The sequence below is a fragment of the Mastigoproctus giganteus genome, chromosome 4, assembly GCF_048544385.1.
Source record: "Mastigoproctus giganteus isolate SK-2022 chromosome 4, ASM4854438v1, whole genome shotgun sequence".
NCBI classification, from domain to species: domain Eukaryota; kingdom Metazoa; phylum Arthropoda; class Arachnida; order Uropygi; family Thelyphonidae; genus Mastigoproctus; species Mastigoproctus giganteus.
Window position 1 is genome coordinate 224,929,836 of NC_143578.1, and position 22,122 is coordinate 224,951,957.

General features: G+C 35.8%; 1 protein-coding gene across 1 annotated transcript in view; it reads right to left on the minus strand.

Annotated features, from left to right (window-relative positions):
• The window catches only part of MED23 (mediator complex subunit 23), a 163,785-nt gene extending 155,469 nt beyond the window's left edge, over nt 1–8,316 (minus strand). The window contains exons 1-2 of the mRNA XM_090372486.1: nt 8,188–8,316; nt 3,580–3,699 (exon numbers count right to left, since the gene is read on the minus strand). Of these exons, the coding sequence (XP_090228612.1) occupies nt 3,580–3,699; nt 8,188–8,232 (165 nt within the window). The 5' untranslated portion in view covers nt 8,233–8,316. The remainder of the gene's footprint in view (nt 1–3,579; nt 3,700–8,187) is intronic.
• Nucleotides 8,317–22,122: the final 13,806 nt, after the last annotated feature.

Below are 22,122 nucleotides of genomic sequence, written 5' to 3' on the forward strand. Positions count from 1 at the left end.
ACTTCAATCCAAGCAGCCAGGTCATTTGCTCCAAGACTGCCACCAAATATGTTACAAGCAGCCTTTGCTTCTTGTTCTTGAAATGCTGCTAATTCTAGGTTATTATTAGTATTCTCATCTTTTCCAATACATTTTTTCCAGCAGTGTTCAATTGCTGTTGAGCTCACTTCCTCCCACACTAATCCAATATTGTATGCAACATCTTGCAGTGTTAGAATGTTTTCAAAAATTGTAGAATTTCAATTTCTGAGATCACAACACCAGCAAGTAGCCTACCATGATAATAGGCTTTGAAGACTCAAATAATGCCCTAATATGGGGGCCAAACTGCTGAATTAATACAGTTGTGTTCATTGGCAGAAATGCAACTCTACCTTGCCATCTTTTGATTTCAGAACATCAGCTGGGCAGTGATCCAACAGTAAGAGAGCTTATTCAAGTTCTTTTTGGAAAGCAGGTGGTGTCTCACCAATGGTACAAACTTACCTTCAAATCATGAAGCAAAAAAATATCAGTAGTTATCCAAGTGTTGGAGCTATTTTTGTAAATCACAGATAGAGATTTCATGTTGACGTGCTTAAAACACTGGGGAATACTTTTTACCGATGCAAAGTAACACGGTAACTCTCTCTCTCTTTATCTCGCTTTGTTAGTTTTCATGCCTGCTTTGTTGGGTGCCTTTTTAATACCCAGTGACTTGTCGGGGAGAAGTTTATAGTACAATGCTGTTTTGTCACATTTGTACAATTGTTCATCTGTGAATTTACCATCCTGAATCACATTACACAGAAATTCAGGAAACACTTCTGCTGCTGCAATGTCACCAAATGAAGGTTCACCTACAAGACTAACCTAGGATATCCTATGACAAGCCTTCCATTTCCAAAACCACCCTTCAGAAGTTTTAAATGTGCTATCATCTCCATCAAGTAGCTTATGAAATTTAAGTGTCTGTGCCTTCAAAATTACCCCATTACACTTCTGTAGAAACAACTTGTATTAGCAATGGTCCACACCACTGTTTTCACAAAGTCTAATTTTCTTTGTTTTTTGAAGCCTACTTCATCTTCTACAGAATCTACGAATGAATGCAATTTTTCTTCGTCTTTCATCCAACCATGGATCATACACACTCACAAAATATACTGCATTTTGTTTTGCTGCTCTTAACTCTTTTAATAATCTTTAACCTTTCTTTAATGGTAAAATTTCTTTTGGGGGCCATTAGTTCAGTCCTACCGATTTACTAATTTTGCTATTATTTATTTCCGATGCCCTAGAAAACTTACTGTGTTCTGAGAAAACTAAATCAAAACGAAACTGTCCAGCCTATCATAGTGCTGTCATGTGATTTCTCTGTAAAGTTTCACTTGTCAGTTAGTGTATATTTTTGTCTAGTTTAGCCATTAGCAGTTTTTGCTATGCTAAGTGTAACTTATAGGTGAAGAAAGGATTTCATTTGCTGTTGTTTACAAAAATTTACTTCGCAACTAATGTAATGCACCTAACGAATAGTAGCCATATTCCCTGCCATAGGTAAAAAAAAAAAGTAAACTGCAGCCATTATCAATCCACTGCAGGATGGAAGCCTCCTCGATGATTCATGTTGAGGAAAATGGACCATAATCTGCCACACTGGTCCATTACGAGATGACAGATTGACCATATTTAGCAGTCAGGGGCTTGAAGCCCGGTCTACTCAAAGAGCATGTGCTACTGCACTTCTTCTCCTGACCACTCGGCATGGAGGCCTTTTGCCCCTAGAGGTAGCTGTTTGTAATCACTGTTCTGCTATACTCTTTGATTGCATCTCTAGCTGGAGTGGAGAAACTGGGTGTCTGCAGTAATTAGTCTCTGATGAGTTGTGTTGTTTTCAAAAATTACTCTGAAACTGAACTGGAAAAAGTGAAATTTTCACCTTTTCCAGTTTCCAATATGAAATTGCTCATTCTTTGAACACTACTTTTTTCATAATTCTAGAAGTTGAAAGTTGATTGATAGTTACAGTTTATGCTGAAGTGTGTGAAATAATACATCACTCTTCCAGAATGTGGTTGTCACTTGTATGGTTACAATAAATTGTTTGTGACTGAACAGGATACCATCATTAAATTCTGTGCACTATTAACTAGTTGATTGCTAGCCATGTGAAATCACATAAGACTGGCAAATTTTGAGTTATTTATTTATTAGTTGTTTTGCTTTATTCAACTGAGAGTTTTAAAATTTTTAATAGAGCAAGAATGATAAATACAGGAATTAAGGATGATAAATTCAGGAATCACGAAAATGCACATATAGCTGATTTTGAAAGGAATTCTTTGTCGAAAGGATTCTTTCAAAACTAATGCAGTGTAGTGTATGCCTTTTCACACAGGAACAAAAGGATGCTCAAAATTATAGGGTGATCTAATTGATCATGTTGATACTACAGAAGAGTTTCTAAAGAAAATTATCAAAAGGTGACGAGACTTTTTGTGAATCAAAAAAAAAAAAAAAAAAAGGCTGTTATCAAAATGTGTCACCAATGTCACTGAAAGGCAAGAAATTCTGGATGGATTCAGATGATCATCACTAATTAAAACAAATAAAACTGCGTTGAAGCTCTAATACAAGAAATCATTGGATTCAAGTTTCCCATGAAATATATTTCAAATTATAAGGGGGGAGTCCTTGAACCTGAAGGAAATGTTGAACACTGTACTCAGTATTTTTTCAAATTGAAGTGTTCATTATTTGCATAAAGTTGTAATCATATATTAATAGAGAGTGAGCTAAACAAAAACAAGAATTATTTTTTACCAATAACTATTTTTTTTTCAAAAAAATAATCTCCAACACAGTATACCAGTTTGTAAACCCACTTATAAGTTTTCTGGTAGGTTGATTGTTAGCATCATTTTTTGATGGTTTCCTTCACTTCATTGTTCAAGTGGAATCAATGTCCTGCCAGCTCATTTTTAAGTTTTCCAAAAAAAAAAAAAAAAAAAATCACAAATGATGGTATAGGGAGCCATTTCTAATATTCTGTTCCTGGCCTCAACATCAACTGCTCTAAATACAATGATTTGCTTTGAATTTTTCCTGGATGATGGTTATTCTCCATACTTTTTCTTTCTTAATAATGATTTATCCATTCACTTGTAGGCAAAACATACAGTTTTTGATATATGCATTTTCCATATGCCAGTGATTTTTTCTGGTGTCCTCTGCTCTAAGGTTCTGAACAGCACTGCAGTGTGCTAGCTTGAACACACCTGTAACATCAAATTGTTGCTGTTGCTGTGCATCTCTCTCTCTCTCTATCTGTATATAGCGGGATGTGCAGAAGCATTAGAGGTAATTTCTTAAATTTAAGGATTGGTACTAATCCCTAAAGCAGCATGTAACTGAAATTCAGACAATCAAAATTTCTTTTTCATTTGATGCAGTCTTACATAATTCACAAAATCTACTTGGAGAAGTATGTTAAAGAATTAAGTAATGTGTGGTTTTTAAACATTAAATATTTTTAAAAATTTGTTTCTTTATTATCCTACTTTAACTACATATTTTATAGACTAACAATGTTCAGAATACCTCAGATACGCTAATTAAAAGAGATTTTAAGTCCTCTTGGTATGAATTTAACTTCCATCGGGATTGTTCTGGTGAATGAATAATATAGCCATTAAACGTGTCCTCTAGTTCTTCAACTTGCTGTAAAAGAAAATAACACATAAATATATATTATGTATTCATTTATTTTCTGCTTTTTTTAAAATTTTTATCATATTAATTTACTATTTCTAAGCACTGCACTAGCTAAAATTCCATTATCAAATGCTAAAAAAAACTATTAACCTTTGTAGTTTGATTTGCCCATTTTAGATGGTTGAAATTTTTATAAAGCTTTTTTAACATGGGACTGCAGTGAATTAGTCTGAGACAGAGGGACAGCATCTTCCCCTGCTTAATTGCTCGGGTTTTCTTATATTTACAGACACAATTTACTGATGTGATGATCTTACCCAACTATATATTAATGTGCTACAGTATAAATAGAATAATAACAGAATAAATGAGTGTCATAATCACAACATCTTCAGAAGATCCAAGTTTTGGACCAACAATTTTCACTTTTGAAAGTAGATATGCATCAGAAATAGGCCTTAGTGTGTAAGTTCTTATAGTACTTCAATTAATATGGTTTTCTTTTTTGTAATGTATGTATAAATGCATGTTCACATAGGGCAACTGCCAATTTGTTGTGTGGGCTGAAAATCCCAGAATGGGGGAATCCTATTCCTTCCATCTGTGATCAACTATGACCTTGAATGAATAGACCTTTAAGAATTCCTATGTTCTCCAATAGGATTCCAATGAAGTCTTTTCCAAAATGAGTAGGAAGTGGAGAGACCACTATACTATAGCAGAGAACCAAGTCCAGATGGAAATTGGACCTGTGGGATATGAGATGGCTAGCTAGAAATGAAAAATGACAGTGGAGGGGAAATTATAGGCCAAACAACCAGGAAAAGTATGATAAAAATCTCTTTAGTAAACTTGAATGGGCAACCAAATGTGCTTGCCTTACAGAAAGGAATTCATGTACTAGCAGTACATCAGACACCAGACTTTTAAACTAACTAGATCAGCGTTATTTATTATTCCGGCTTGTCAAATAAGTACATGCTGCTCAATCTGTTCTCATCAAGAATTCGGGAAGTATCAAGGATATGATAGTGCAGGAATTAATAATGGCTAATGAATAATATGTCATAAACGGGTACTATCCAAAGAATTTTCAATGTTCAAAGGAAAGAGTGAGGGCTTCAATTCAAAAGGAGGAGACTAGTGGAGTGAAATATTTCATGAGCTATGAGGTGTATTTAAAGTTTCTGGAATACCACATTATTTTTTAGGTTTAAAAATCATGTTCACTGAGAGACATGATTTTTAAATATCACAAAAGGAGAGAGAGCAGTGTATCAATAATGTCACAAAAGGCAGTGATCAAATTAAATACTTTTTTTTTGAAAGGACTGGCCAGGTAGAAAATCCATAAGAATATGATGAAGACATTGCACAATGACTATATTCAACCTCTTTTGGCTAGAGGTAATTCTAGCCAAGAGGTTGAAAACTGAACACTAAACAAATTTGTGAATGAATTTGCCATACTGGACACAAAGAGATGAACACAAAAATTTCAGCAAAATAGGTAACAAAAGATTTGAATGTAGACCAAAAAAAAGGAGTAAATAAATTGTGTAAAGATAATTTTTGTAAAATTTGCTCAAGATTCAGATAAGTTTATCAGTCAAATGGTGGCCAGGGATGAAACCTAGATTCATCACTCTGCTCCTTAGACCAAAAAACAGTCTGTGGGGTGGAAACATGGAGTATCACCTTGTCACAAGAAATTTTGAAGGTGCCACCAGCTACTATAGTGTTGGCATCAGTGTTTTGAGAGAGAGAGAAAGGATGATATTCATTGGATAAATCTAATATAGGTAAATATTATTCTTCCGTGCTACTAAAATTTCTTAAGCAATTAAAGGTCAAATGATGAGGGAAATTAAAGGCCAAACACCCTCTTCCTGAATAACAATGTTTCCAGTCACAAGGCTCAAGTAACCATGGTAACAATCAAAAATTCGGGTTATGAATTTGATATCACAACCAGCTTTTCTACTGATATGGCCCCCTTCAGATTACTACCTGTTTCTACACTGAGAAAACATTTTAAAAATGTTATATGCTGGGACAGATAATGATGCTATTCCAGGATTAGAGGCGCCTCCGTAGCCAGGTGGGCAGGAGCAGCAGCGCGTAGCACACGCTTCTTGATTAGACCGAGGTTCGAGCCGATGACCACCAAATACGGAGGATGCGGAAAGGTCAGGGAATGACCACCGCATATCCCCACATATTCCAAAAACCAAATAATAATAATCCAAGATTAGATAGATAAAAAAGGCAGAGGGGGGGGGGGGTCTAAATAAGGATTCAGAAAAGGTAAGGGAATGTTGCATCAAATGTGTAGCCCTTAGAACTATACCAAATAAAATTTGATTAATTTCCAGTCTTTCTATGATAAAACAAACTTTTCAGCTACCTAGTGGTACATATACAGAGCAGGATCTAGAAAATTCCTGGCCTGAATTTGTTAAAAATATCTGAACATTAAAAAACTTTTGATTTTGTAACCTAAGGTGTCTAGAATACAAGATATGGGTGACCTTGTGCATCAACAAATGACCAACCTGTCTCTTGTATTTGAAGAATTATTCAGGCTGATCATCAAATGAGAACCGAGGACACATTCTGTGAATGTTGGAATATCATATAGCAGTTGCCAGGCATATCTGATATTTCAAAAAAGGAAAGATCTTACACTTTCTTTGTTTGCATATTTTCAATAAGAAATCAGATGGAAACAAGATTTAAATTTTCAAAAGAATTGATTAAAATTTGTGATCACGTTCAAGATTTCTAAAAACAATTAGATGAAATCGAGGGCTCAATGTCAGACAACGTTAACTACAAAATTGCACTTTGTTTTGAGACAACTTTAATTTAACTTTATACAAATAACAATGCATATCATGTCATAGAAATGTATTTCTCTAGTAGTTTACAAGTTAGCTTTGGTTATAAGCACATTTCCAGTAAACCAAGAAAATGTCAAATGACTTTTTCTTGGTTAATTACAAAAATGTTTGTCTGACACTAAACCCTCAAAATATAATGTTATCTTTATGACCCATAAACATTTCAATGCTCTAATGGAAGCGTCCTAGGAAAAAAAAAAAAAAAAAAAAATGGATTAAAAGGTCTAAAAGGTAATGTCATGCTAGAATTATTATTTGGCTATAAAGACATATTCCAGGAGACCGTACTGTTGACAAATCTACATACCATTTATTACTTGAGAGATACAACCAGAACAAGAGATGTGATCTAAAGTTAAGGCTCTGGCTCACTGCAGCAATAATTTATAAATACATTTCCAAAACACTTAACAACTGTCTTACAACATACTTCTTATTTACCTGATTTAGCACCATGTGATTTTTATATTTTTCTCAAAACAAAGAACTAAAACAATTTTCTGGTAAGACAGAAGTTATGGAAGCTAAGACAAATAATCAAAAAATCTTCAAAGAAGCTTTATTTGCAATTACATAACTGATACAAAATGATGCATAAATAGCCAGTGATAAACTTGATGTGTTTGTAAATATTTTATTTGTATAAATAAAAATTCAGCACTGGAACTATTTGCTCCTATTTGTATGTAGAAATACTATTTTCTACATGTTTAATCAAAAACTCAACTGCACAACCATTTCACTCAGCTTTACACACACACAAAAAAAAAAAAAAAAAAAAAAAATAGACAGGGACGAATGAGAAAGGAATCCAGCTACATCAAATAAAAAAAAACAACAAAACATACTGATAGTTTATCATTCTCTAAATGTTCTAAAGGTTTATAGAATCAGTCTTCCTGGTTTAAAATATTCCTAATAATTTTAGATATATTTTTTTGAATGCCTGTGATTTCGAATCCGGCTGGTGAACGTGAATGCTGTTTTTTTTCCCCTAAACATCATATATGCTAAAAGATACTTTCCACACTATATAAAAAAAAAAAAAAACTGGAACGCATCGCGTAGCATCACTGAGCAATGTTCTTTATTACTGGAGAAGGGGATGCACCATAAAAACAACGTGTAATAGCTCAATTCAAATGTTACGCTATTAATTAAATATAGTCTGAACTGGAAAATTACAAAAAGAAAAAAAATAAATAAAACAAGTGTTTACTCAAGAAGAGATCTCTCTCTGCAGTTTACCCCCTTCATATTAATTAAAAATATATATATAATATATATTTTTAATTAAAGTCTAAAAACAAAAAAGCAGCCGCATTTTCATTCAACTGCAGTTTTCTGAAACAACCTTCCTTCATACGTATTTTATGAAAATTACAGTCTATAGAAGTTCAAGTCCAATGTGAACAAATATTTTCTTTCGTCTTCTCAACCTCCAACCCAAGCACGGTACTAAGTACTATAGGTTCTAATACCCCTCGTGTTTAGGGTTTACATAAAAAAAAAAAAAATGGACTGTACACTGAACATATTTTAAATCACAATAAGCAAACATTTTTGAAATAATTTAAAATTTTTTTCTTACCAACACTGAATCAATAAACCGATTAACCCGACCTTCTGGAGTCATAACTTCTTTTAACGATTCAATTAAAATACAAATTTGAGGCACATTTCTACCACAAGCGGACTATCAACAACCTCACACAATGTTTCGTTACACACATTTTTTTCCTCTAAAACTAGCAGATCAGAGGGAGGGATTTCTAATAGAAATCCCTATCTCTCATCTGCAATCCCTATGATTTCAAATAGAAATCCCTATTCTTCAGACTATTCTGAAATATTGTAATACTTTGTTATATGAATATTATGAAGATGGGGATTGGTTGTTTGAATTGTTTATATTATTAGTTGCTGTTGACTTTTAGAAGCATCAGCAACTAAGCTATATTGCTCCGTATATACTGTCTGTAAATTGCGTGTTCTGTGGTTAATTTTCCGAATGAAAAACTTCAGTTTCCGGGAGGAAAAACCAACCATGCCACGTTGGGAATAAGGCCCATAAAAATTCTCATCGACAGTACACGAAATCAAGTCTTTTCTACCGGTATAGGGAGGAGAGCGATTTTAACAACTGTGGCTACCCATGAGGGCTAAATTATTAGTATTCCATGAGTGACGGTATTTCAGGACTTTAAAGAGACGAAATGTTTGGGGTTGCAACGATTCCTCGTCTCAACCCCAACAGTATGGAGAGAGGCTAGCTCCCCTGCGTAGCATAGTTAATACACACTGGCCAAAATAATACGAACCCTTATTCAGTATCGAATACAGCCACCTTTGTTTCGAATAACAGCAAGTGCGAGGCGCGGCGTGGGGTTTATAGAGTATTTTAGTGCGTTTCAGTCTAATTGTAACCATTCTTCTAGCAAAATATCGCACAGCTGCGACGAAGTTGGAAGACGACGACTTCGTTGTCGAACAGCAATCACCTGCATGTTCACAGATTCTTAATAGGATTGAGATCAGACGAATGTGGGGACCAGGGTAGATGCTGGAAATCTGTATCATGTTATCCGCACCATTCTCGCCCGATGAGCTGTTGCCATTGTTATCCATACATAAAGTGGCCATCACCTTAGGTATAACAGTGGAGGTAATAGTGGCAAATGTGCAATATAGCAAGCTTACATAGCATCAGCCAAAAACAAAAAAAAATTACACACACTTCACCCATCCATACCTTCGAAGAATTTGTTTAGTTCATCCTCGAGTTTATTCAAACCATCCACTTCCACAACAGATGGAAACCTGTTCCAACAATCAAATACCCGCTGGCTGAGCGCAGACTTCCGCACAACTGTCCTGCAACCATCCTTCCTAAGCTTGGTGCCCCAACATGTGCGTGTAGTCTCAGCAAGGGGAAGAATGCCATCAACATCTAGCTTACTCAATCCATTCAAATCCTTAAACAAGTTGTCTCGTCTCAATAAGATCTACCCACAGGCTCCTCGTCTCCAGACGCTGAAATTTGTAGAATCGAAGCCTTTCTTGGTTCGAGTCTCCTTTTGTGCCCCTCACCAATCTGGTTGCCCTCCTCTGCACCTGTTCACTTGAAGTGAAACATTGCAGGGTGCAGCGCTGCAAATCTAATACAAAATTCAGGTACTCCTCGATGACATTCGACCGTCCACCGCTATCAACGATCCAGTCCTGCTGCCAACAAAACATTTCAATATCATAACACCTTCAGATGCTTGGGCTGTCTTAACAAGGCAAACAACGTCCATTGCTTCATGAAGTTTTCGCCATACTCTCTGCTTACCATGGGTGCAAAATAAAGTGTATGATGACTCGTTTAACCACCTGACTTTCTTCCATTATTCCACTGTCCAATCACAACATTCTCAGGATCCCACTGGAAGGGGCTTTTCTCTGAGACAAGTGGCTTCCGAATAGACAGGCGACTGCCAATACCCAATTTTGTCAATTCTCTGCACACGGCACGGATTGAATAGGGCAGTTATGGGCTTGATTGAATTCAGATGTTATTTGCACACTGGATGTCCCATTTTTTCGCAGTCCTCCTTTTAGTACGATAGCTTCGTTCTTGAAAATAGTTTTTCTGCCTTCGATATTATTAACCATATGGTGCAAAGGAGCCTGATGCTTTTTGCTGCACAAGTCAACAAAAAAATTGTTATCCCTAGAAGGGATGAATGATGATATCCAGCTCAGGATTCTGAGTGTGCCAAACCATATTTCCCAGATGTGGAAGAACCGCTTGGTTTTCACCCAAAAACCTTTGAGAAACTATATAATGTTGTCTTGTTTCTTGAATTGTAGCTAATGTTGAAAGTACACCCATGATAAGATCTTTTTAAACGAATGTAGCTGCGTTCTGCAAAACGCCATAAAAATTGCTAGCGTCATCGACTGGATCTGATCTCTTTGCTTTTTTTTCTGTCTGTGATTGTCATAATACAAAGGTTCGTATTTTTTTTTTTTTTTTTTGGCCAATTGTTTATACTATCTATGGAGAGGACCTTTAGCATAACAGGACCACGGCAAGACTTATCGACCTGGATACAAACAAAAAAATTCTGTCCTCTTTTAGACATTAGTTTTCTTAGTTACATATGAAGAAATAGACAATAATTACATTTTCATGTTGTACCTAGAATAAATATCAGATGAATCTCCTTCATTGTCATCTGAAATATAATCTTCAATTGAAGAAAAAAAAAAAATTATTATTTAGGTGTCTTCAATCGGGTATGTATTTAGCTGATGTCAGGTAGTGAAGCAGGGTTTCTCTCCATTAGCTCTTTCGGCACAAATGCAAATCAGCCTGTGAACACGCACAAGTACGAAACTTGAGATGTGCCAGTAGAATTTGCTTTTCTTTAAAGCAGTTCCAAGAAGATATTCTCATAGGATTCTTGCATGTGGACAGCTATGAAACTGAATAGGTTTGAAGAAATATGGAATACGACAGCTTTTAGACTTCGAAGGTTCAATGAACTGCCTCCATACTTTATGTTCCTTTCAAGGGTATCAAGCCATTCAAATTCATCATCATTAGAGCAGCAAAATGAATCTCATATATATGAAGAAAGCTCGTTGCTATTGTAATTTTATGGGGTAAATTTCATTCTTTCAGTCTAGATGCCACAAACCTTGATTGCCTTAGATAGACTTAAATTATGCACAGGATCATTTAATTCATTTGAGTTATGAGGCTTGTTTGGGAATTATCATTCAGAGCTCCCATGGACTGTTCCATCAGGGCATCTGTATTTTCCATTTCCTCTCTTAATGATCAAAAACAAAAGTGGCTCCGACATTGATATATAGTGGTTAACGTTAAGCCTAATCCATAATGACAATGGAAAATCAGTTTTCGATCAGCTTTATTATTATTAGCTATATGGTACTAGGAAGCATGAGGCTTATGCACCAGCCAAAAAAAATAAATAAATAAAATTTCTGAGTTACCTTGAGAGAGAGAGAGTTAAAAGTAGAAGGGAATCACCAAGAAGAGAACGATGATTTCTAGCTCAGGACCCTGGATGTACCAAGACCATATTCACCAGTGAGTTCTGAAGCAACAGCAGCCTGTTCCCGAACTATGTCTTCGGAAACTGATTTGGCTATTAATCCTGCCATTTCTCCAACTCACATAGCTTGTCTAAATCATTATGGATTAGGCTTAACGTTAACCGCCCTCACAACCGCCATATATCATCCATCAGGATCAGTGTCGGAGCCACTCTTGTTTTTGATCATCCTGAACAATATAGAGAATGGCATAAAGGGTAAATTTGAAAGTGATACGAGACCGGAAGGGTAGTGAATAATCTAAATCAGGCCTGGTATTCTTCATTGATTTAGGTGGGCTTTAAGGATCGTTGGAGAAATGGCAGTTATGTTTTAATGCTGCTAAATGTAAGGTTCTACATTTGGGAAATCACACCCCGAAAGCAAGTTGGATATGGTTAGTATAGAACGTAAGCTCCTGTTTCTTTGATGATTTACCTTTGCGCAGAGGTGTATTGCTTAAAAAAAATAGTACCAGAACTCTCGTCGATTAACTATAAATAGTTACCTATGCTTTTTCATTTGTAAAAATAAATAAGTCAAAGGTTAGAATATTTGTTCAGTATTTGGCATTAGCAGCATTATTTATTTATAACTATTAAATAAAAATTTGACAAAAAACAAAGACAAAAAAAATTAGAAATTCCCATACAGGATTGATTATGTATTCTTGTGTGACTGCACTTTTTGTTTGTTGGTCAACAGCAGAACGATGAAACCACAACCAAGTTCAGACATAATAATCTGGATTCCATAATTATAATGGTGGGCGGTGTAGTTTAATAAACAAGAAACTTGCCATTGTTGGATCTCTTTGTCTAACACATTGTACTTTAGTAAGAAACGTTCAAGTTTCATTGCGAAATTTATATTTTTGTTTTTAAATAAGTCGATTAATTTTAAAGATTAATATAATATATTTTTTTTTTTTTTTGTAGTTGTTGGTGCATCGATTTCTGTGGCCATAATACACCTCCCAAGGTTTTTGCCAGGCAGGCACTTTACCCACCCAGCTAGCCCGGTCAGCATAATTTTTAGTAGCAATGAGTAAAATATATATTATTTCTCCCTCCCCTTTGATCATGCCACTTTTTCATAATATTAAGTGTATAAATTTAATGATTTTCTATTATGACATTTAGAAAAAAGTACCGGAACATCGTTCCAGCACGAATACACCGCTGACTTTGTGTCTAGAAGAAAAGAAAAAAATGTTACATTTCAGAAAAGACATTTAGCTTGAAAGAGTTCCAAAACGATTTCTTCTAGATTAAATAACAAAGGGATTACAAATGTGTGGTTCCAGAGCTTGGAAACAATGTCTCTTAGAGGGGATCCGTTTGAGATGTTAAGTGCATTTTAGGCACAAAAGCAACTAAGACTATCAGGCATGTCTCGTTACTGCCCACTAGACTAGATATTCGAAAATCACCTTGTACAGCAACCTGCCAAACACAATTGTCTCAAATAACTCTTTCTCCACATGGGAGGTTACTGGACATGGTGGGGGAAAGATCAGACTAGATCCCTATTGCTTGGAGCAATTTTAAAGTAAAGGAATATCTGTAGGAAAGCATTCTGAATGCTATTCAACCAGAAGAAATGATGATTCAGTAGCTGAAGTGCATAATTTAATGTGATTAGTAAAAGACAAAGCTACTATGCTCAGTACGCTCTATGTTGTATTTCAATTTGTAGAAGCATAAGTATTCTATGTATCATATTTACCTCAATACGATACACAGAACACTTCCTGACACTCTCCAGCAAATAAACAAAAATAAAAGTAACACAAACTAATTGCAGCAATAAAAACTGACAGACAGTAAAAATTAAGGCTAAATCCATTATTTGGGTACTTGTCTCTGCACAGTGGGTGTGGCTGCAGCGATTGTGTGATTGTTTTCTTTCTGATTGTTTTGTGTCATCGAGGAGGGGGGTGCTTGGCTTAGGTAGGGTGTTTATCCCCCGTCCTGCTGTTTTAAAATCGGTAACTAGTTCCCAATTTAAAAACTGCAGAAAGTGGGGTGGGATAAACACCCTAGGCATATCAACCTAGGACAGTGGACAGGGAAAGCAGTGAGTGGTACATGTCAATCACTGCTTTGTTCCTGTCCATTTGTCGAAATATGTACTAATACCCAAGATTAGCATTAGTAGAGGCATTTGATGCAAGAAAGCAAACTTATGTAGCATCAGCCAAAATAAATAAAAAATAACCACTTCCACTTCACCCCACCGTTCGTTCGAAATACCTGTCCAGCTGAGCCTTAAACTTATTTAGGCTATCAACTTCCATGACAAGTGATGGAAGTCTATTCCACCAACGAACCACCCGCTGGCTAAAGGCAAATTTCCTCCCGTCTATCCTACATCTGTCTTTTCTTAATTTGAATTTATGCCCTCTCAGGTGATTATTCTGAGCAAGAGGAAGAATCCCATCGGAATTGAGCATGCTCAAACCATTCAAGGCTTTATACACCTCTATCAGATCACCTCGCCGGTGCCTAGTCACAAGACACTGTGATTTGAAAAACTTAAGCCTTTCTTCGTAAGAGCACCCCTTTCCATTCACTAATCTTGTTGCCCTTCTCTGTACTTGTTCCAGCATCTCTACATCCTTCTTGAAATGAGGCCTCCAGACCTGTATACAGTACTCTAGGTGTGGCCTGACCATTGCCTTATACAAGGGAATAATCACCACCTTATCCCTGCTAGAAAAATTCCTATATATCATCGACAATACACCATGAGCTACTCTTGCAGCCCATCTGCACTGCTCAGAAAACTTCATATCTGCCTGCACAACCACCCCCAGGTCCCTTTCATTCTCTACCACTGTCAGTATAGTACCACAGAGTTGATACGTTGCTCTGGGGTTGCTGTTTCCCATATGTAGTACTTTACATTTGTCAATGTTAAACTTCATTTGCCACCTCGAAGCCCATCTGCTCAACCTTTCCAGATCCTGTTGCAGTAGCATAGTGTCAGTAGTGTCCTTGACAACCCTGCCAACCTTCGTATCGTCTGCAAACTTGGACATTAAGCTTGATATACCATCATCAATATCATTTATAAATACAGAAAACAATAATGGACCCAATAGTGAACCCTGAGGGACTCCACTAATAACATTAGTCCACAATGAGCAGTGTCCATTGATTACCACTCTCTGTCTTCTGGAGTTTTATTAAAGTCAGATCTGGAGTTTTACCAAAATAAATACCTTAAACCAACAAACACTGATGTTGCTTCATCGTAACAGTAACAATGACCTGGTATACATTTCTTGCAACTCTTATCAGGGCTCTATGCGGTGTACACTGGATACGATATAAAACCAGCACACATCCTCAGTCCATGCTTTTCATTCAGCAGCGTCAGAATTGGCCTTTCATGCCAGTCTATTTATTGCAGCAACCATCGAAATTAAATTACACGAGAATTCTATTTGTCTTTGCACGAGTGAAGATAAATCTCTATTTATGATTCCGACTCACCCATACTCGGTAATTTCCATTCCTGTGATCAAGACACATGGGCGAAAAGCCATCAGCTTCAGGAAGGAAAGCATTTTTTCAAAATTTGCATTGAACTTGTTTTAATTTGTTTTATTACTGTAATTATTTTATTAAAGTCAGAATTAATTTTATTTTTGTTTATTTGCTGGAGAATGCCATTAGGAAGTGTTCTACATATCATATTGAGGCAAATTTCTCTTATTCTTCTACAAATAATTTAATGTGAATTGATGTAAGTTTGGCTCTTCTCAAAATGGCTAAAAATGCAGGCATTTATTAGGTCACTTGTAAGGAAATCTTAACTAATGATTTTGGTCATGATTCGTATCACAATAAAAAAAAAAAAGAAAAAAAAAGGCCAATGCTGCCTGGCTAAAGGTTGTGGTAACCATGTCAGCCTTTAAGGTCAAAAGAGTAGAAGTGATGTGCACAGATGTTATCCTGCTGTAAGAATTTCAGTTTTTCATTTGGAAACTGATTTTTATCCAGCAAAACAGGGATTAAAAAAAAAAAAAAAAAAAAAAAAAATAGGGATAAAAAAAATCACTTATCCACAATTGACCACAGAGTATGCAATTTACAGAAACAATACCTTGACACCTGTCTGTTGCTTGGGCACTAAAACAAAAATATCTTTCAGAACAATTCTCTCATGACTACTTTTTTTACTTCTGATGGGACTTCAGCATTGTTCAGTTACAGTCCAAACAGTGCCATGGATTAAGGTCAGGTTATAAGGTTGCCAAGCAGCTGATGATAGAAAATAAAGTGATCTTTGGGAAATGTCACAAAGAACATGAATTGCTGGATGAGCAAGATGCAATGGTGTTTCATCCTGCACGAAAACCATGAAAGAAAACAAAACTGTCTTAGTGCCAAAGGAACTAAGACAGTTTAGCTTTAGTAGATTCTGCCTGAAATAGCATGTATTCAGTCAATTTGCCTGTCTGTTGACAAGAATAATTTCAAGGATATGAAACTAGGGCCAGCTTTAGGGTAAGGCTAAGTAGGCACTGACCTAGGGGTGTCAATACTGACCCTCCTCCCAAAAACAAAGCCTGTAAGAAAAATTTTGTATTTCATGTTATTAAAAACAAACAATATTAAATTTATAATTACTAATTTACAATAATTATATTTGTATAAGTTACATTTTCAAAGTAAATAAAATATAAAGTTAATCATTCTAAAAAATGAAAATCTTTGTATCGGTGGGAGGGAGGTGCCATAAGTCAAAGTGACCTAAGGGCACCATATACCCTTAAGCTGGCCCTGTATAAAACCATGCCATCCTCACCAAACCAATCAACTTGGCTACATTGTGAAAAAAAAGCCCAAAAATATTACTTGCATCAACAGGATTTAAACTTTTTACATCTGGCTTTGAAGGATGATTATAACCACTGTGCTACTCACAAAGGCCATTGCAGTGAAATCTCACCACACATTAACATGGGAATACAGTGGAATTTCATTGTATTGCAGATGTGATGTGATGTTCCCCACATCCAACAATTCTGGGTTACTATTCAGTTAGAAGCTCACTATTAAGGCCAATCTCCTGTATTATCTACTTCCTATTAGGAAAGAGAAAGATCTGTTTCTCAGGACAGTTGAAGTCAGCTGGTGTGCAACAGCAATCGCAACTGCTCTTCCATTAGTTAACAAATTAGAATTATGTGCTTTGTGCCCATTAATGAGGTTTCAGAAAGTAGTAATCTTTTGCTCTAACATTCAAACTACTCTTTGTTTCATGCATAATCCATTTTGTAAGAGAGGCCTACACGATTTTTTTCCATTGGTATTATTGGAATTGCTAGCTTTGGCAAGAGAACTACTAATGGCACATTCTTTAAAATGTCTCAGGGAATTTCTACATCGTCCATTCTATTATCACTTCACTACTGTAATGAAACCTCATAATCCACTACCACTTTTATTATTTGTAGTCAAATGGAAAGTAAAATTCTTGAGAAAAAACATGTCCTCACAATAAGCATGCACACAAAACATCTGGTGTGCTAACAGGTGTATGAAGACTTCTCAGATTAGTTTGTTGTGGATAATGAGTTGGCTGTGATGACTTGATCTAAAAATGGGTAAAGTGCTTTCAACCAATGCAACTTCACCATTACAAAAAAAACATCACTGAGTTCTATGTAATGGTGAAGCAGCAGGAATAGGAATGTGGCATGATGCATCTGATCAATATGTACATAATTTTTGCAACTGAAAACATTTAGATTATGTTGGTCAAAATTGGTTCATTCTTCTTTTGATATATGCCTGCTGCCCTACCATTAATATTGGGACACCTGCATATCTACAAATAAGCTTTATTTACAGAAAAACTAATAGTGTTGAAACTCTCCACCAGTTTTTTGTAAATTGACTTCAATATTTTCCACCATTCAGCCTTATTTAATATTTCAATATTTCCACCACTCATTCAGTAAATTGACTTCAATATTTTCCATCTGCTTCAGTAGCAACCCAACAATCCAATTCACTCCATAGGTTCTCTACAGGATTGAGTTCAGTGCTCTGGGCAGGCCAGTCCAACTTTTCAACACACGTTCTCAAACCAGTCCATCACAACGTGACAGTACAACATATGAACACTGTCCTGCTGATAAAGATGTGGGCCTCCCCAATGTAGGTCACATTATTATCCATTAGACCTCAACGTTCATGGTTTTGTCCAAAACAATCAATGGTCCCAGACCATCATGAAAAGCAGCTACAGACCTTTCACAAAACTTCATTATTGAGGACGATAATCTGACACATAGCTCTCTGTGGGCATCCACTGTACCCAAGCACAACAAACAGACTGGTAGAACATATGCTGTCACTCATTACTTCAAACCATAGCTTTCCAATGGTCTATGGTCCAAGAATGTGGCCCTTACACTGAGCTAGATTGCGTTTGACATTAGCTCGGATGATTAAGGGCTTGTGGACACCTGCACAACCACGGTAACCCATATCATGCAGCGTCCTGCACACTGTACTGGTACCGATATGTCCCAGTCATCTCACTGGGTGGGGGGCTGTGTGTGCTATGACAACTGACCTGTGTTCTGAGTTTGCAGCACTCTCCTACAAAGAATTGTACACTCAGAATGTCACAATCTGTCAGCTCCAAGGGTTTTCTAGATGATTTTGTCAGCACAAGTCTGCTTCCATTTGCAGATTACATCAATAGAGATCTTCAGTGCTGTTTAAATGTTGTGTACAGACTCTGCTTATGTGGCACCTATCATTCTGTACTGGAAGTCTGTTAACTCCATTAATTGCGGCATCTTGCATTCACAATCATACTACTGTCTCCTTGAAGCTCTATTAGTATATAATAAATAAATAAATTTTCTGTTTATACTCTGGGACGACCAAACGGTCAGAGGAGTTCACAAGATAGACAGAATACAAGAAACAGCACTGTATTCAGCAGTCATGGGCTTGAACTCCAGTCACTCAAGGCACGTGTACTTATGCACCTGACCACTCGGCTACGGCAGCCAATATAGTTGTCTGACACACACACACAGTGGTGCTTGGGTAGGATATGACCACTTATTGAGAGATTTCTGGATATTAATGATAGGGCAGTGTATTTACATTACCTACACTTCATGCTGCTCAAGTAACACAAAATGCCAAATTATCCACCAGATTCTTGAAAGCAAATGTGGTTCTTTCCATTTCCCACTCAAAGATATGATAGCTTGAGTAGTGTGTGAATGAGGAGCAGAAGCCACAGATTATATCATTACTACTTCAGCTGTTTTCCCAACACACAGTCTGACTTGAAGAGGTTTTGTCCTCATTTAATCTGCTTGTGATTAATTCAATACCATTCAATATCTAAAACACTAGGAAATGTTCCCGTGGCCATTACCTTGAAGACTACATTTAGAACTACTTTTTATCCTGAAAATTATCTAGTATTAAAATAATTAACCAAATCATGTAAAATGAAACAAGCAGTGACAGCAATGCTGCATGTGCAGAAGGGCAAAACTAGGATCATTATTTTTAATTGTGCAGGTAACTGCATGTATTTTTTTTAAACTACATGTTACATGACAGTAACATATATGATTTTTAGAAAAAGGCATTATAGCTGGTGGTAAACAGTGCAGCAGTTAGCAAAGTTATGGCTAGTAGTAAATATTCATTTTTACAGATCATAAGTCATGGTTCTAAACTAAAGTTGTTGAAAGACAATGCTATAGAGTTTGACAAGTATGTGGAGTGATACATTGCCATATTGGATATAATGTATATTATATTAATAAAAGTACCCGGACATCCCTGGAAATTAGGCAAAAATGAACTATAATTCCATCTGTTATCCACATGTCAAAAATAGTTATAAAGCCAACTGAAAATCATATCAACAAAATGAAGTAGATGGGTTGCAGCATTGAGCTTAGCACTTCCAAGAGGGAGCCATTATAGGATGATATATTAATCAATCTGTATGTGTAGTTACAGTCCAACTAAAGCAACTTATATCAATGATAGCTGAAATAATTACCAAATGGAAACATCACGGTGGTACTAATACAGCTGGGAAATGTTTGGGTAGCCTGCAGAAATCAACATAAAGAGAATGGAAGGTTCTGAGAAGAGTGGTATGTAGATATTGGCCCTCCTCATCAAATTCAGTCAGTTCAGAAAGGACACAGAAGCCAATATCAGTATAGGGATGATATGAAGGAGCTGCAGAATACAATGCACAGGATTAACTTGACTGGTGTATATAACTAATTGTAATTGGTTCTGTTTGTTTTGTTAGTTGTTGGCACATCGGCTTCTGTGGCCATAATGCACCTCCCAAAGTTTCTGCATTTTCTACTCTGATCCAAGCCTGAGGCGGGATTCAAACCTGCGACCTTTGGGTTGCCAGGCAGGCACCTTACCCACCCGGCTTGTAATTAGTTGCTAGAATATTGGAAAGCTGTGTCATGGAATGATGAATCAAGATACAGTTTTCTAATCTGATGGCCAAGTTCGTGTCTGGCAGATGTCCAGGGAACATTATTTATCAGAGTGCTGTCCCAGCTCTGAAATTAAATGGAAATGCTCTCACCACCTGGGATTGTTTCTTATAGTTTTGGCTTGGACTGTGGGTCACTATTCCTGGAATAATGAATGCTGTACAGTATACTGACATTACGGACTATTATGCTCTTCTTACACTGTGGTGGTAGTATGACATGGGCACACCGAAGCTTCATTGGCTTGACAAAAGCATTGATCATAATTCCTCTTTACATTTGGATGAATTGGAACATTAGTGCTGGACTAGGCTGACATGTCTACAATCATTAGCAGAATTGACTGCAGTGTTAAAAGAGAACTAGACCAAAATACTACCTTCCTGTTATCAAAAACTAGTTCAAAATCTACATAACTGAGGACAAAGATGAGCCAACATATTAAATGTATAAATAAAAAAAATTCTTTAAAACATAGGTATTAGGTTACTTTTGGCAATATGATTTATAACAAAATCAGTAGAGATGGATTCAAATTACATTAATGGAAGAGAGCACACCAAGAGGTTTAGAACTGATACCAATGCAACTAAAGCAGAACCACTAATAAAATACAAAAAATGATTGATGTCAGAAACAATGAAATATAAAACAATTCAAGACATGCAAGATGAAACTAAATATAGATGAATACACAATTATTTTTAAAGCTTTTTCTATGAAGAGATTCATATTACTCTTCTAAGTGAAGAATTTTTTAATCTGAGCAATCATATTTTAATAAAAAAGTGAGTTGAAAACAAGGAATGCAAAAGCTATGAAAGTTTGTATTGTATTATAAAACACTCAAATTACAAAAATCTTCAAACATGCATTGTTCTCAAGGCATTTTTTAAAGTGATTAGTTAAGTTTATTAAAAAGTAAATATTTTTTTCATGTCCAATATTAATAAAATCTGCTTGAAATAATGCTTGATGTGATGAATTACAATTTATAAATTAAGAAACAAAATAATATAATTTTGTTTATTTATTGATAACTCAAACAGGTATAAATATCCATTTCATTAATACTTATTTCTAATACAAAGACAGTAATTTATACAGTAAAGTAGTTATTTCAGAATCAATTAGTATGATGAATAATGCAGCACACCAAAGCTTCATTGGCTTTGGTGTGCCACATTATTCTTTCTGCAAAATATTATTGAGGAAAACAATTATAAGAAAGATTTCAACAATGAGGTGAAAGTGCATTCTGGATAAGGTATCAATTTGCTGCAGTCGTGGATAAGCAACATATCAAAGTAACTGTCCAAATTAAAATAACTGTATTAGTAATTTGAGTTGAAAGTAGAAATTTTTACATATTTCATATGATTTACTACACTTAGTTATAAGCACAGACATATTATAATAGCTCTATTTTCATATTATTAAGGTAAATTATTTAGTGGTTTTTAGGAGCATTAGCAACTAAGGCCATATTGCTCCGGGAATATGCGGTGGTCATTCCCTGGCCTTTCCGCATCCTCCGTATTTGGTGGTGATGGGCTCGAACCCCGGTCTAATCAAGAAGCGTGTGCTACGCACTGCTGCTCCTTCCCACCTGGCTACGAAGGCGCCTTAAAATTATTTAGTGAAAGGTTAATTAATCCAAATAATAAAAACGGTTTGGTGGAATGAAACTTCTATATAAAAATATAGCTATTCTAAATATTATAAATATATCATGTGTATTATATATTGTTAGCTTGGATAAAACTAATCATGATATACATGATTTTCACAGTTTAACAAAATAAATATTCTATATACTGGTATTAAGATAACTAAGATATCTATTTAGACACAAAGCTACTAATCTCAAGTACATATCTAATTATCCTT